The following is a 15,825-nucleotide window of genomic DNA, read 5'->3' as shown; positions in this document are numbered from 1 at the left end:
CTTATCTCTTCAGTAGGTCATATGGTTGAGTGTAGTCTGGCCCAGGAGTGTGAAGGTGAACGGAAAGGCTCTGGAGCAACGAACCGCCCTTGCTGTCTCTGCCAGGCCGGTTCCCCTCTCTCCACTGGGATTCTCTGCCTCTAACCCTGTTACAGGGGCTGAGTCACTGGCTTGCTGGTGCTCTTTCATGCCGTCCCTAGGAGGGGTGCGTCACTTGAGTGGGTTGAGTTACTGACGTGATCTTCCTGTCTGGGTTGGCGCCCCCCCTTGGTTTGTGCTGTGGTGGAGACCTTTGTGGGTTATACTCGGCCTTGTCTCCGGATTGTAATGTTGGTGGTTGAGGATTTCCCTCTAGTGGTGCGGGGGCTGTGCTTTGGCAAAGTGGGTGGGGTTATATCCTTCCTGTTTGGCCCTGTCCGGGGGTTTCTTCGGATGGGGCCACAGTGTCTCCTGACCGCTCCTGTCTCAGCCTCCAGTATTTATGCTGCAGTAGTTTATGTGTCGGGGGGCTAGGGTCAGTTGGTTACCTGGAGTACTTCTCCTGTCTTATCCAGTGTCCTGTGTGAATTTAAGTATGCTCTCTCTAATTCTTTCGTTCTCTCTTTCTCTCTGAGAACCTGAGCCCTAGGACCATATGTCAGGACTACCGGGCATGATGACACCTTGCTGTCCCCAGTCCGCCTGGCCTTGCTGCTATTCCAGTTTCAACTGTTCTGCCTGCGGTTACGGAACCCCTACCTGTCCCAGACCTGCTGTTTTCAACTCTTAATGATCGGCTATGAAAAGCCAACTGAGATTTATTCCTGATTATTATTTGACCATGCTTGTCATTTATGAACATTTTGAAAATCTTGGCGCTCTCTAATTTTCTCCTTCTCTCTTTCTTTCTCTCGGAGGACCTGAGCCCTAGGACCATACGTCGGGACTACCGGCCGTGGTGACTCCTTGCTGTCCCCAGTCCGCCTGGCCTTGCTGCTATTCCAGTTTCAACTGTTCTGCCTGCGGTTATGGAACCCCTACCTGTCCCAGACCTGCTGTTTTCAACTCTTAATGATCGGCTATGAAAAGCCAACTGAGATTTATTCCTGATTATTATTTGACCATGCTTGTCATTTATGAACATTTTGAAAATCTTGGCTCTCTCTAATTTTCTCCTTCTCTCTTTCTTTCTCTCGGAGGACCTGGGCCCTAGGACCATGCGTCGGGACTGCCGCCCGTGGTGACTCCTTGCTGTCCCCAGTCCGCCTGGCCTTGCTGCTATTCCAGTTTCAGCTGTTCTGCCTGCGGTTATGGAACCGCCACCTGTCCCAGACCTGTTGTTTTTCAACTCTTGATGATCGGCTATGAAAAGCCAACTGAAAATTATTCATGATTATTATTTGACCATGCTTGTCACTTATGAACATTTTTTAACATCTTGGCATAGTTCTGTTATAATCTCCACCCAGCACAGCCAGAAGAGGACTGGCCACCCCTCATAGCCTGGTTCCTCTCTAGGTTTCTTCCTAGGTTTTGACCTTTCTAGGGAGTTTTTCCTAGCCACCGTGCTTCTACACCTGCATTACTAGCTGTTTGGGGTTTTAGGCTGGGTGTCTGTACAGCACTTCGAGATATTAGCTGATGTACGAAGGGCTATATAAAATAAAATTGAATTGAATTGAAAATTGAATTGAATAAATTGAATTGAACAGAACTGATTTGGCAGGCGAAAACCTGAGAAAAATCCATTCGGGAAGTAATTTTTTTTGTTGGTTTTCTAGTTTTCTATTCAATGCCATTACAGTATCCATTGACTTAGGACTCAAATTGCAGTTCCTGTGCCTTCCACTAGATGTCAACAGTGTTTAGAAATTGTTTCAGGCTTGTATTCTGAAAAATGAGGTGGTAAGAGCAGTCTGAATGAGTGGACCCTAAAGTGTCACAGAGCTTTTTCATGCGCGCGACCGAGAGAGTGCTTTTCTTGTTTACCTTTTATATTGACGACATTATTATCCGGTTGAAATATTAGTGATTATTTAGGCTAAAAACAACCTTGAGGCTTGAATATCAACATCGTTTGACATGTTTCTATGAACTTTACGGATACAATTTTGATTTTTTGTCTGACTGTTTTGACTGCGTTTGAGCCTGTGGATTACTGAAGAAAACGCGCAAGCAAAACGGAGGATTTTGGATATAAAGAGACTTTATCGAACAAAAGGAACATTTATTGAGTAAATTAATGTCTGCTGAGTGCAACCATATGAAGATCATCAAAGGTAAGGGATTAACTTTATCTCTATTTCTGACTTGTGTAACTCTTCTACTTGGCTGGTTATTGTTTGTAATGATTTGTCTGCTGGGCTATGTTCTCAAATAATCGTAAGGTATGCTTTCGCCGTAAAGCATTTTTTAAATCTGACACCGTGGTTGGATTCACAAGAAGTTAATCTTTAAACCTATGTCAAATATGTTGTTTTCTGAATTTTTATAATGAGTATTTCTGTATTTGAATTTGGCGCCCAGCAGTTTCAATGGCTGTTGAAGAGGTGGGACGCTAACGTCTCACGTACCCAAGAGAGGTTAATAAAATAATGATACAAATACTCTTTCAAAAGGCAGATGTTTATTTCCTTATGGATCCATAACGAATTACTATGGGGATAAATATCACTGAATGACAGAAATATTGGAACAAAGTAGGCTAATGAAGGTAAACAAATTTTTGCTGTTTCTGGAAAATATGTTTCTCTCCCTCTAAGAACATAAATAAATGTTTTGGCCTTGATTCAGATTACAATCGCTCACTTTCGTTTTTTTTTTAACAAAATGATCTCCAAAATATCGTTATATATTATCAAGTTGATGGCACAGTCATATAGCCCCGGCACAGCTGATTGACTCACTCATTCATGGCTTTGAGTCAAAATAAATAAGTACCAACATTCTTTCTGATAGCATTTTATAGAGAAATGTTTTGGTTATCCTGACCTGGACACCATGTACAGTATTATAATAGCCCATTATGGGCTGTTAGCAGGACAATATACCTTTACCAACACCTCTGTGTATTTTGATACTTTGTGGATGGGGCCCCCCGAGTGGCGCAGCGGTCTAAGACACTGCATCACAGTGCAAAATGCGTTGCTACAGATGCAGGTTTGACACCCGTGCCGGCCACCACCGGAAGACCCATATGTAATTATTGGCGGTCACGATATACTGTAGGCCTACCGTAGGAACATGAGTCTCACTAGTGTTGAGTAATGTGGTGTAGGTCTTATTTATTTAAAGAATATATTGAAGTTAGAAGCAATAGGATTTGAAGCAATAGCCTACCTGCTGTGGTCAACTATTTTAGCATTGTTTCGCGCTGCTCTGAGACAAGCATGGGGACTGGTCTTGAGATTTTTATTTTCACTGAATCTCCATTTGGATATTGGTTAGACTACAATAATACAATTAGGGTGTAGAAATGTTATGTGCTTAGTACTGTAGCCTACTCCTGACGTTGTACAGCACCACATTTTCCGTTTTTTCGTTTTTCGTTTTTCTTGGAATAGAAACACCAAAATATTAATCAAATTAATTACGCAACATTTCTTAAAATCAGTCCCGTATACTATGTTCTTACAAAAAAAGTTTTTAAATTCTCTACTACAGCCACGACTGAAGGCTTTCAAATGCTTCTCAAAGATGCCCTCTGGTGGTCAAACTAGCACTAAGTAGCTTTAATGGTAAAAATGGCTGACAAATAATGTGCCATAGAATTCTGCGGCATCGTGCAAGCTGTGCTGCAGTACGCTGCAACTTTTAAAGGACGAACCACTGTAATCATCATGGTGCTTTTTAAGGGTAAGTTTAGAAACATTGGAAATTAATTACTTACAAATCATACAACGTGATTTTCTGGATTTTTGTTTTAGATTCCGTCTCTCACAGTTGAAGTGTACCTATGATAAAAATTACAGACCTCTACATGCTTTGTAAGTAGGAAAACCTGCAAAATCGGCTGTGTATCAATTACTTGTTCTCCCCACTGTATGTAAATATGTTATTTCCATTTTTTTTTTTTTTTAAATTAGCAAACATTTCTACAAACTTGTTTTTGCTTTGTCATTATGGGCTATAGTGTGTAAATTGATGAGGGCAAAAACATTTAAGAATAAGGCTACGATGTAACAAAATGTGGAAAAAGTCAAGGGGTCTGAATACTTTCCGAATGCATTGTATAGCTGAACCAATATACATTCTCAAGTTGAATTGTATGTTCGCTCAACTTTGAATTTTAGATTGAGTGAATAAGTCCAACTATTAACAGATTGCATTAGTTTAGAAAATTATATGTTTTATGTTTATGTATCATAACATTAATTTACCAAACAATGTACATACAAAAACACAGGTATTGAAATAAACATTTTTTTTTATCAACCTGCAGTAGAGCATACTGGGAAATGTGATAATGATGGGTGTGGTATTGAGTGGTTTTGAGCAAAAATGGATTTGTAATTTTACTCAACAAGCTTGTTCAAATTCAGCTCACTTCAAGCAGAGTTTGTTGAGTAAACAAACTTTAACACATTAGCTCAAATGCATGTCCTTTTTAAGTCCACTCAACTCACTTATTAAGCAATTGGTTCCCACATTAAAAAATATTTCAGTTTATTATAAAATACTCCAGTACTTACTATAGAATTCCATAGTATACTATAGTAAATACTACAGTAATGTCTGCAAAAACACTACCGTTTTTTTTTGTTACTATAGTAAATACTATAGTATTTCATTTGCACATACCATGCCCATTCCCCTGCCCCATATCCCAATTTGTGCAACTCATAAGTGAGAAACCTACATTCCAAGTATAGACCAGGTTATAAAAAAGAGCAGAAGCTTTGAACTGTCCATTCAGACCCCAGTCCTACGTACCTACAGGTTATAGACAATTTGCTATTTTAGTATTCCTCCAGTAGGATTCCTCAAGGAAAAAGCCTCTACTTCTATGTCAAAGATAATAAAACAAAAACACAATAGTACAGTAGTGTCCGCAAAACTCTACAGTACATACTACAATCTGCAAAAACACTACATTGATTACTAGTTTTATCCCTAATTTATTCCAGGTGTGCCGCACTACTATGGCTGACCTAGTAAAACAACACATTTTCATTTCTAAAAACATTGTTTATATATATATACTACAGTAGTTATACTATAGTTAACTGTAAATAATACAGTATTCATTTGTGTTTTTGAAGACTTTAGCACATAAGCTCAAATTATTGTCCTTTTAAAGTCCACTCAACTCACATGATAACACTGTGTAAGCAATTGGTTAAGTTGGCTTTTTCATAGTGCATAGACATAAGAAGACCAAATGTATAAGATGAAATAGGTATTACACATAGTAGACATCAAGATATCAAGTGTTGAGCATTAATCAATGCTCTCAGATATATGCATAGGGACAGATGGAGCGAGACCTCTAGACATTAATATATCGTAAGCCTTGAAAATAAAAGTTCTACCAAAACTAATCTCAACTATAGGGTGGATCTCATATTGACTACTTTCCATTCAACCTTCCTCCTCCTCCCTTCTCTCTCCATCTATTCCTCATTTACTCTCTCTTTCTCTATCCATCCTCTCTCTCTCTCTCTCTCCCCATCTCCCTCCCTCGCTCTATCCTTCCTTCCACCCTTCTCTCCGTGGCTCTTGGTATTAGTGTCACCCAGCCACTTCTCACTAACCACCCCATTCAATTTCATCCTTCGGAGACGATACAGAAACCATTATGCATAGAGCAAATCACAGTAATGTGTGTGTGTGTGTGTGTGTGTGTGTGTGTGTGTGTGTGTGTGTGTGTGTGTGTGTGCGTGCTATGGTATATGTGGTGGGAGTGTTTGATTGTTAAGGCAGTTATGATAACAACAGCACAAACCATTTCTTTATGCCGACATTAATTACTTAGTTTAACAGATTCTTAAATTAATTGGATTGTTTCAGAATGTCATTGCTTATAGGTCATATGTAAAATAATGGTTTTAATACAATGAATGTCATATGTGTATAATAACGTCAGGCAGGATAATGTGATACACAGAGGTGTACATTATTAGGGCTTGAAGTTATGCTTTCATAATAATTATAATTGTACAAAGAGAAAGAGAAAGGGACTAGATCACATGAATCTGATTTATACTTTATAGTGACACAGGGTACATCAAATAGTGGAAGTCCTCTGTTGTTCTGCCCAATCCAACATCAAGCTCTAAACATCTCATTCCCAGGCATAATGAACACTCTCTGATACGCTTTGCCAAAACAATCTGAGAGATCAGTGTGTGCGTACATGTGTCTGTCTGCCTGCCTGCCTTCCTGCCAACCATGCTCCCATCCCCAGCCCAACCCTCCAGCCATCCTTCGACCTCTTGTGATTTCAACATCATTGTGACATCAATGTAACATAAATGAAATATCAGCTCACATGGATGCTGTGGCAGTCAGTACAGTGCAGTATAGCTAGATGGATACTGCACAGGTATGATGACCTGACCACTCTCAAGCTTTGATCCTGTTTGACTTTCTATGGTCTATCATTGTTTAAGTAACTTGCGTCCTCCATAGAATAGAATGATTAAAACGGACATTCCCATTCAAGTCAATATTCCTTGATTACATTTACTGTAAATTCTGGTGGCCATATTGAGTGTACCCATATGCTAGTCATTATATTTCTATGGTGTGGCCTGTCCACCTCCAGCTAAAATGAAGACCGGTTTATAATAGCAGTCAATGTAAGAGCTATCAGCACCGTGAGGGATACTGAGATAGGGCTGATAGAAAATACAGAAATAGGCTGAGGACGGATTTCCCTTCACCCACTGCCTGACAGAATGGGGGGGAGAGAAAGCAAACAGATAAGCTCAATGTTAGCTATCCAGCAGTGCAGTGGATGCCTGCTTGTCTGTCTGTCTGTTTGCCAATATATTCAATCCATCTGTATAGTGCATTTCAGGGCCAGACTTGGCATGGCTGTACTATCTCCCTCTGCATCACTGTTGCCTTATCTGTGTTCCATATTCTACAACACCGTGTGTCTACGGGACGATAAATAAATAGTTGATGAGTTATGGCATTGATAAAATAAGCAGAGCGAGATATAGTACATAAAAGGTAGACGTTTTTTTTGGTTTGTGTGTATGTGTGTGAGCGCGTGCCTGTCTGTCTGTCCATGCATTCATCACTCTGTATGTTCATTACTCCATCTGTCTGTCTGTCTATACAGTATAAGTCATGAATGGGAGAGAGTGGAATTCAAAGAAAGAAAGAGGGGAAGTCAGAGAAAGAAAGAAAAAAGAAAAACACAGAGCAGGAGAAAGAGTGTGTTTGTGGGATCGGGGTGGGTCTGGGGTGAGCAGCAGGACACAGAAAACACTGGGTGAGTTTCAGAAAAGTCATTAGTAGTGGCATTTGATGGTGGCGGCGTGTCAATGACACAGAGACTAGCTCGCAGTGGGAGGGGGTTTAGGGGCCAGGAAGCATGGGAGTAAAGGCTGGGGGAGTGGATTGGGACTCCCTGGGGCGACTGGTGTTATTAAAAACTGTTCAGCTAGTGAGTTATACATACAGACAAAAGCACACAATAAAGCATGCACACACACAGACGGACAGACGGACAGACACACACAGACTACATTTCAAATATACACGTCTAATGTACATTGTACTTTAAAGTGTGTTATGCTAGATTTAGATCAAGAATCATAGGACTGAAAGACAGTATTATCACCTTTCTTGGGCTCATACCAAATAGTAAACTAATAGGGATACAACTTACTCTAAAATGTGAAAAACAAAAAAACACAGTATGCACCACCCCTGCACTATTACCACCATTACATTAAATGGGGAATTTGGATGAGGCCCATCTGTTGTTTTAGTCGAACATTGTGTTTGGGTAATAGTCTCTGAATGTGTCCCAAACGGCACCATATGTCCTATATAGTGCACTTCTTTTGACCAGAGCCCTATGGGATGATATGATGGGCCCTAATCAAAAGTAGTGTACTAAATAGGGAACAGGGTGCCATTTGAGACACAACATTGTCTCATTTACATTTTAGTCATTTAGCAGACACTCTTATCCAGAGCGACGCACAGTTATCTCGGTCTCCACACACTGTGCCATGGCTGGTTGCTGTAAATCTGTCCAGCTCATTAGCGCTGACACAGGGAATGCTAGCAGCCCACCTGCTCCCCTTCACCCTCTTTATAGCACCACAAATTAAACCCACAATTACAGTACGCATGCCAGCGCAAGCACGCACACACTCCTCTTTTACAACTCTTAAATTTACACACACTCCTCTTCTCTATACCTTCTCAATTACACACACTCCTCTCGTCTTTACTACTCTACACCTACCCATCCACAGGTCTGTGGATTCTGTATTCCTGTTTTATCTCACGTTCCCACTCCCTCTTCCAGCTCTTTCCCATTCCTTCCACTGTTACTTTTTTCCTCCATGTCCTTCTCTCTGTCTCTGTATATGTATCTCTCTACATACCACATCTCTCTCTTTCTCACTCCCATCTCTTTCCACTCCTTTCTGTTATTTTTCCTCTCCGTCAAACTAGTTCCATCTCTGTCCATCCCCATCCTTCTCTGCCTGTCTGTTTTTCTCTGCAGTCAACTTCAGGAACTAGCTTATCGTCTCAGAGTTGCTGATGGAAGTCATAATCTGTGATTGGCCGGCTACTGTGGCACATACGGAGAGTGACAGGTTGATGGAGTGATGTCGCAGCGTATTTGCTTTGCCCAACGGAGGTCACCGGAAGTCACAGAGGTAATGAGGCCATAAAAATGCGGAGGACAGAAAGTTGTTGGAGGAGGAAGGGGATGAGAGGGAGGGAGGGGATGGAGGAAACAAGATAGAACAGGGAACGAAGTCACAACACCCTCACTGCATCATCTCGTCCTCGGCTCCCCCATGGCTTAGCACTGAGTATTCTGTGAGCTACAGCTGGTGCCCGGAGTACATGTATCATACACAAACATGGCCTGAGATAATGATAAAATTATTTGATGAAGTTCATGAATTGCCTGGCTGGGACAGTAGAAATGTGAAAAGAACAGTGGAAACACTTATGGATGCATAGTGACACTTTAGTAAACAGGCATTTGCCATGGTTTATCATGAAATAAATCATGGCTTGGAACATGATTTTAGGCAATCAGCATCCAAGACCGGAACAGTCTAATCAAAATGTTATAAATGCTGTACCTACAGCAAGGACAACCTGCCTTGCCTGCCCTAAAGGCCTCTATCTATTCAAAGGTATAGTTGCAGCAATTTGTGGGCTCCCGAGTGGCGCAGTGGTCTAAAGCACTGTATCTCAGTGCAAGAGGCGTCACTACAATCCCTGATTCATATCCAGGCTGTATAACATCTGGCTGTGATTGGGAGTCCCATAGGGCGGCACACAATTGGCCCAGCGTTGTCCGGGGTAGGCCGTCATTGTAAATAAGAATTTGTTGTTAACTGATTTGCCTAATTAAATAAAGGTTAAAATAAAAAATGTAACCTTAGCAGCTCTTTGTAACTAGAACCCTGAGATAACCTCAAATAATGCAGAGAAAACCCTGATAGAACCCTCAGACAATCCTGAGAGAACCTTGAAAAAACACAGAGAGAAACCTGAGACAACTCTCCACTCATAGGAGGTAAAGAGGGCAGGCAACACAGCCCCCTCTTTCTCTGAATTTATTTGCTTGACTTTATGGATTGAAGAGGGGGAAAATCCCAGTGGCTTTGAAGATTTGGAGAAGACTGGGGATAGGCTATGCACTCAATATAAACACAACACGATATGTGTGTGTGCGTGGCTGAGATAGATTTCAGCCTCTGTTTGAAGTTCCAGACTCCAACATTCTACTCTACTCTGGCAATTACTTCATATCAACAATCAGATGGGGGAGAGGGCAAAAAGAAGGGAAGGGGGAGAGAGGGAGGGAGAGAGGGGGATAAAGAGAGAGAGAGAAGGGAGGTGAGACTGCCCCCCATCCTCTCCTCTTTCGGACCAGAGTGAGGGAAACTGTAAGAGGGAGATAAATAGAGACTAAAAGAGGGAGAGGGAGAGAATGAGAGGTGGGAGAGAGAGACTGAAATAGGAGGGAGAGACTTAGTGGAGGTAGTAGCCTGAGAGAGAGAAAGAAAAGCTGTAGTGGGAGAGATTGAGGACCACTGCAGAGGGAGAGTTTTTTTAATATTTGTATGGCAATTTGGATGACTTTCTCCAAATATGAGAAAGAAGAGGACTCCCAAACCAGTGGTTGGTTATCATGCAGGTCAACAGCCATTTGCAGGGCCAACTTGTTGTAAGGTTGCATGTCTGATAAGTCAACCAATTATGCAGAGACATTGACTCAAAGATTCTCACTGTCTGTGTATTATATCGAGCAAGAGAAACTATGCTTTTTCTCATAAATCAGTAAAAAATTGTCACACACACACACACACATAACACAAGACTTCTTGGGTCAGTTTTACATTTCCCCCAGCAATGGTTAAGGTTAGGATTGTAAGAGGGAAACTGATCCTAGATCTGTACCAAGGGGATACTTCATCCCGCAGTGACTCCAGAGGACAATGATAGTGTTCCCCACAAGGACAGTGGGACAAGTTAGGGAGGACAGTTATATACAGTAGCTATTACACATTCCATATACATGACTGTAGCCTACCTCTGCAATGTGTACTGTGTACGGCTGGCCATGGAAAGTAGGGGAGTTGTCATTCACATCTCCTATCTGAATATTCACTGTGTCTTTGACCACCTGCGAAAGCACAAGAGGTCCTAATCTTTAATACACAAACACACAGACAGAGAGATACACAGACACACAATACACTTACTCTATGTATAGAATGAGGGTGGTGTCTTAACCCATAGGAATGTGTAGGTTGAAATGTCATTGTGTTTTAGTGCATCAGGGAGAGGTGTGGCAGTGGTTAGAGTGTTGGACTAGTAACCGAGAGGTTGCAAGATCAAATCGCTGAGCTGACAAGGTAAAAATGTGTCGTTCTGCCCCTGAACAAGGCAGTTAACCCACTGTTCCTAGGTCGTCATTGAAAATAAGAATTTGTTCTTAACTGACTTGCCTAATTAATGAAGGTAAAGTAAAAAATCAGAACAGTACATGTTAGACAGGTGTCAGAGTGAGTAACATACACACAATCAATCAACTCCCTGACACATACAAGTATTACACACACTCTATGCATAGAATGAATGTAGTGTCTTAACCATTACCCATAGGGTTGTGGAGTGTCAGTGTGTTTTAGCATTTGAACGTTGCATGTGAGACAGGTGTCAGAGTGAATAATAGTTGGTCAGGTGGAGTTGTATCTACAGTGTGTGAGCTGCTTGACATGTGTAACAGTGTTGATTCTTGGCTCTTTGGCTCTTACCCCTTGGCTGTCACTCACAAAGAACTCCACCTGCATCTCCGACTTGGTCTGGAAGAGATGGAGAGAGATGTCAGTCAAACCCTTCATATGGGAAGGAGGGAGTGTGGGGAGGGAACGGAGACAGGGTGTGTGTGTGTGTGTGTGTGTGTGCATGCACGTGTGGGTGGTTGTGTGTGTGTGTGTGTGTGTGTGTGTATGCACGTGTGGGTGGTTGTGTGTGTGCGGCAGTGTGTGTGTGTGCCTGTGTCTTCTAACCTCGCGGTCCAGGGGCTGTCGTAGCCACACTACTCCAGTGTCTCTCTCCACTGCAAAGTACCTCATGGCCTCCTCTCCCACTACCCCGAAAATGAGGGGCTCCTGGTCTGGGTCCACCGCCTGCAGCTGGGTCACTGATGTGCCTGACATGCATAGGAGAAGACAGGGGTAATTGGTCAATCCCAGGAAACATTGGTTGTATCCAAAATGGCACCCTATTCTCAATTTAGTGCATTGCTTTGGGTGAAATGGCACCCTATTCCCCATTTGGCTCTCTAATCTCCATTTAGTGCACAACTTTTTTGGCCGGCTGCACTAGATAGGGAATAGGGTTCCATTTCGGCTGCAACGTTAATATATCAAGAAACAAAAAAGACAGCCAGCTGTATTACTCCTTGCTATGCCATAATTCGTGAAAATGGAGGATGGGGGCTAGAGGTTATTTATGGTAGACTAAAACTGAAGGGAAGATAAGGAGCCACTGAGAGGGGATAGGTTATGGTAGAGTGACAAGTCACCCACACGGAGAACATGAAGGGCCATTAAGAGGTTAAAGTGTTGTTGTGTAGTGTATTTACCAGCATGGCACACACACACACACACACACACACACACACACACACACACACACACACACACACACACACACACACACACACACACACACACACACACATTCACACTAACACACATGCAAACACAGGCAGGCAAACACACACAAGCACAGGCACACTAACATTTAGTATCCTCTCCATCCCCTCCCTCCCTCTCTCTCCATTGGAGACTACTGTAGAGTTGAAGCCAAACTAAATCAAGCCTGTCACTTCCAGGCCCCGGCTGATAACACAAAGACCAATTAGGCTCCACAATCACACACCCTTCTCTTTTTATTAATATAATCAATTTTCACCATGAAACGGAGGCAAAAATGACTAATTAATATTACAATTTATGAACCCTTCTCATTGCATCTAATGAGGTTTATGCAAATTATGCTGCTTTCAATATGAATTTGGTTGAAGACTGTGCAAATTAAGCACTTTCTCACACACTCATCAATAATAACTGCAAAAGTCACCCTATCCCACGCACTCTCCCTCTCCAGCTCTCTCGCTCTCCTCCATTGAAAAGGAAATGTCCACTGCATGTGGAAAAACATGGTTCAAATGGCACGCTAGTCCCAAATGGCACCCTATTCACTATATAGTGCACAACTTTTGACCAGGACTCTGGTCTTTAGGATCCTTTTGGCAAACTCCAAGCGGGCTGTCATGTTCCTTTTACTGAGGAGTGACTTCCATCTGGCCACTCTACCATAAAGGTCTGATTGGTGGAGTGATGCAGAGATGGTAGTCCTTCTGGAATGTTCTCCCATCTCCACAGAGGAACTAAATTACACTTGCTATGACAGACATACATGTTCTAATATTATAGTCCAATTGGATGTATAAAATTGAGAATGAATTTGGCTACATACAGACCAGTACAGTGTGTAATAATTGACAACGCGACATACTTATTACATTTGCGTTTTGGTAGGGGAGAATACAGCGCCTCAACAGCGCCCTCCTTCGACAAGCCACCTGTGTTCTCCTATTTCCAGCCTCGGTCCTCTGAACAGTCAACTGATGGCAGTTGATCATTATCAATAGCACAACAAATACAGCTTCCATGAAAACAAATAAATGGCTAATAATGACAGACTACAAGTTGTGGTGAGTTGCCACCACTGGTAACATTTAAGTTGTATGTGTGGTATGTTTTTAGAAATTTTTGCAACAAAAAAAATAATGAAAAATAAACTTAAATATGCAGAGCCTTTACTCAGTCTTTTGTTGAAGCACCTTTGGCAGCAATTACAGCCTTGAGTCTTCTTGGGTATGATGTGTGCTTAGGGTCGTTGTCCTGTTGGAAGGTGAACCTTCGTTCCCAGGCTGAGGTCCTGAGCACTCTGGAGCAGGTTTTCATCAAGGATATTTCTGTACTTTGCGCCATTAGTCCCTACCGCTGAAAAACATCCCCACAGCATGATTCTGCCACCACCATGCTTCACCATAGGGATGGTATTGGCCAGGTGATGAGCGGTGCCTGGTTTCCTCCAGATGTGACGCTTGGCATTCAGACCAAATGGTCTGAAAGTCCTTTAGATGCCTCCAAGCAGGCCGTCTGGCCACTCTACCATAAATGCATGATTGGTGGAGTGCTGCAGAGATGGTTGTCTGGAAGCTTCTCCCATCTCCACAGAGGAACTCCAGAGCTCTGTTAGAGTGACTATCGGGTTCCCGGTTACCTCCCTGACCAAGGTCATTCCCCCCCGATTTCTCAGTTTGGCCGGGCGGCCAGCTCTAGGAAGAGTCTTGGTGGTTCCAAACTTCTTCCATTTAAGAATGATGGAAGCAACTGTGTTCTGGGGGACCTTCAATGCTGCAGATATTTTTTGGTACCCTTCCCCAGAACAGTGCCTCCACACAATTCTGTCTTGGATTTCTATGGTCAATTCTTTCGACCTCATGGCTTGGTTTTTGCACTGTCAACTGTGGGACTTTATATAGACAGGTGTGTGACTTTCCAAATCATGTCCAATCAATTAAATTTACCCCAAGTGGAGTCAAGTTGTAGAAACTCAAGGATGATCCATGGAAACAGGATGCACCTGAGCTCAATTTCAATTCTCATAGCAAAGGGCCTGAATACTTATGTAAATAAGGTATTTTATATTTTTAATACATTTGCAAAAACTTCTACAAACCTGTTTTCGCTTTGTTGTAATTGTGTGTAGATTGCTGAGGATTTTAATACCTTTTAGTGTAAAGCTGTGACGTAACAAAATGTGGAAAAGTCAACGGGTCTGAATACTTTCAGAAGACTCTGTATTATCTAATATAATATTAACATCCAAGATGGCGTAGCAGTCAGACGTCTTTGTCCTCGTCTTGTCCCGTGTCCCGTGTATATATATTTTTTTCTAAGCATATCTTTATAATATTATTCCTAAACCTCGAATTGAATATACTCTCCAGCAAACCCGCCTCACTCAATGTGGTATGGATCTGCTAGTTTTCTTTACTTTCGAAACAGAATCCCCCAACAGAAGCTAGCCACCTACGAGCTAGTAGTCAGCTAACCACTGCTAGCGGTCATCAGTTAACCTCTTGCTCGGAAATCTCTCGCCAGTTTGCACAACGCGATTCAAACCAGAGCATACCGGACTTATTTTCTCTCCATATCCCCAGATTCCTACCGCAAGCTCTGAACCTTTTCACCTGGATTATCGCAGCTAGGTAATTGCAATCCGAGTTGCTACTCTTAGCTAACGTCTCTGTCCCGAAGCAAGCACCAATTAGCCTGAAGCTAGCCCATGCTAGGCCCATCTCCCGGCTAGCCGAAGAGGTCTATCAGCCACTCATTGGGCTACAATACCTATTTTGCCAATTGGCATGGACCCCTTTTACCACACAAAGCCCTGCTAATCCATCACGACTGGACTACCGACGTAATCTGCCCGAAGGTTCTTTTTGCAACAGGCCTCTCTGTCGCGACGTCCCCTGAATGCCCATCTGCTAGCCTGCTAACCGCGGCCCGCTAGCTGTCTAGAGCATATCGGACTGTTAGCTGAATAGGTCCATCGGCCAATTTTCTTGGGCCACTATACCTATTTTGCCAATTGGACTGGGCACCTTTACTACACGGAACCCTACTAACCCATCACGACGAGGCTCCGCACGAGAAGGATACAAAAGACTTCTTCCGTCGCGACTTACCTCTAAGGCCCTTCTGCTAGCTTGCTACTCCCGGCCTGCTAGATGTCTGAATCGCCGTGTCTCCAGCCAGCTTAACTACTCACTGGAACCCTATGATCACTCGGCTACGCATGCCTCTCCCTAATGTCAATATGCCTTGTCCATTGCTGTTCTGTTTAGGGATTATTGTCTAATATCACTGTAGAGCCTCTAGCCCTGCTCAAGATGCCTTAGCTAACACTTCAGTTTCACCTCCCACACATTACCTCCACTGTATTCTCATCCTACCATACCTTTGTCTGTACATTATGCCTTGAATCTATTCAATCGCGCCCAGAAACCTGATCCTTACTCTCTGTTCCGAACGTACTAGA

General features: G+C 42.6%; 1 protein-coding gene across 1 annotated transcript in view; it reads right to left on the bottom strand.

The window, feature by feature from the left end:
* Positions 1-15,825, bottom strand: part of LOC139570592 (cadherin-23-like) — a 587,919-nt gene that overhangs the window by 452,611 nt on the left and 119,483 nt on the right. The window contains exons 4-6 of the mRNA XM_071392575.1: positions 11,712-11,854; positions 11,457-11,504; positions 10,730-10,822 (exon numbers count right to left, since the gene is read on the bottom strand). Coding sequence (XP_071248676.1) covers positions 10,730-10,822; positions 11,457-11,504; positions 11,712-11,854 — 284 coding nt within the window. The remainder of the gene's footprint in view (positions 1-10,729; positions 10,823-11,456; positions 11,505-11,711; positions 11,855-15,825) is intronic.

Source organism: Salvelinus alpinus, chromosome 3 (genome assembly GCF_045679555.1).
Source record: "Salvelinus alpinus chromosome 3, SLU_Salpinus.1, whole genome shotgun sequence".
NCBI classification, from domain to species: Eukaryota; Metazoa; Chordata; class Actinopteri; order Salmoniformes; family Salmonidae; genus Salvelinus; species Salvelinus alpinus.
This window is presented reverse-complemented; position numbering and strand designations above follow the sequence as displayed.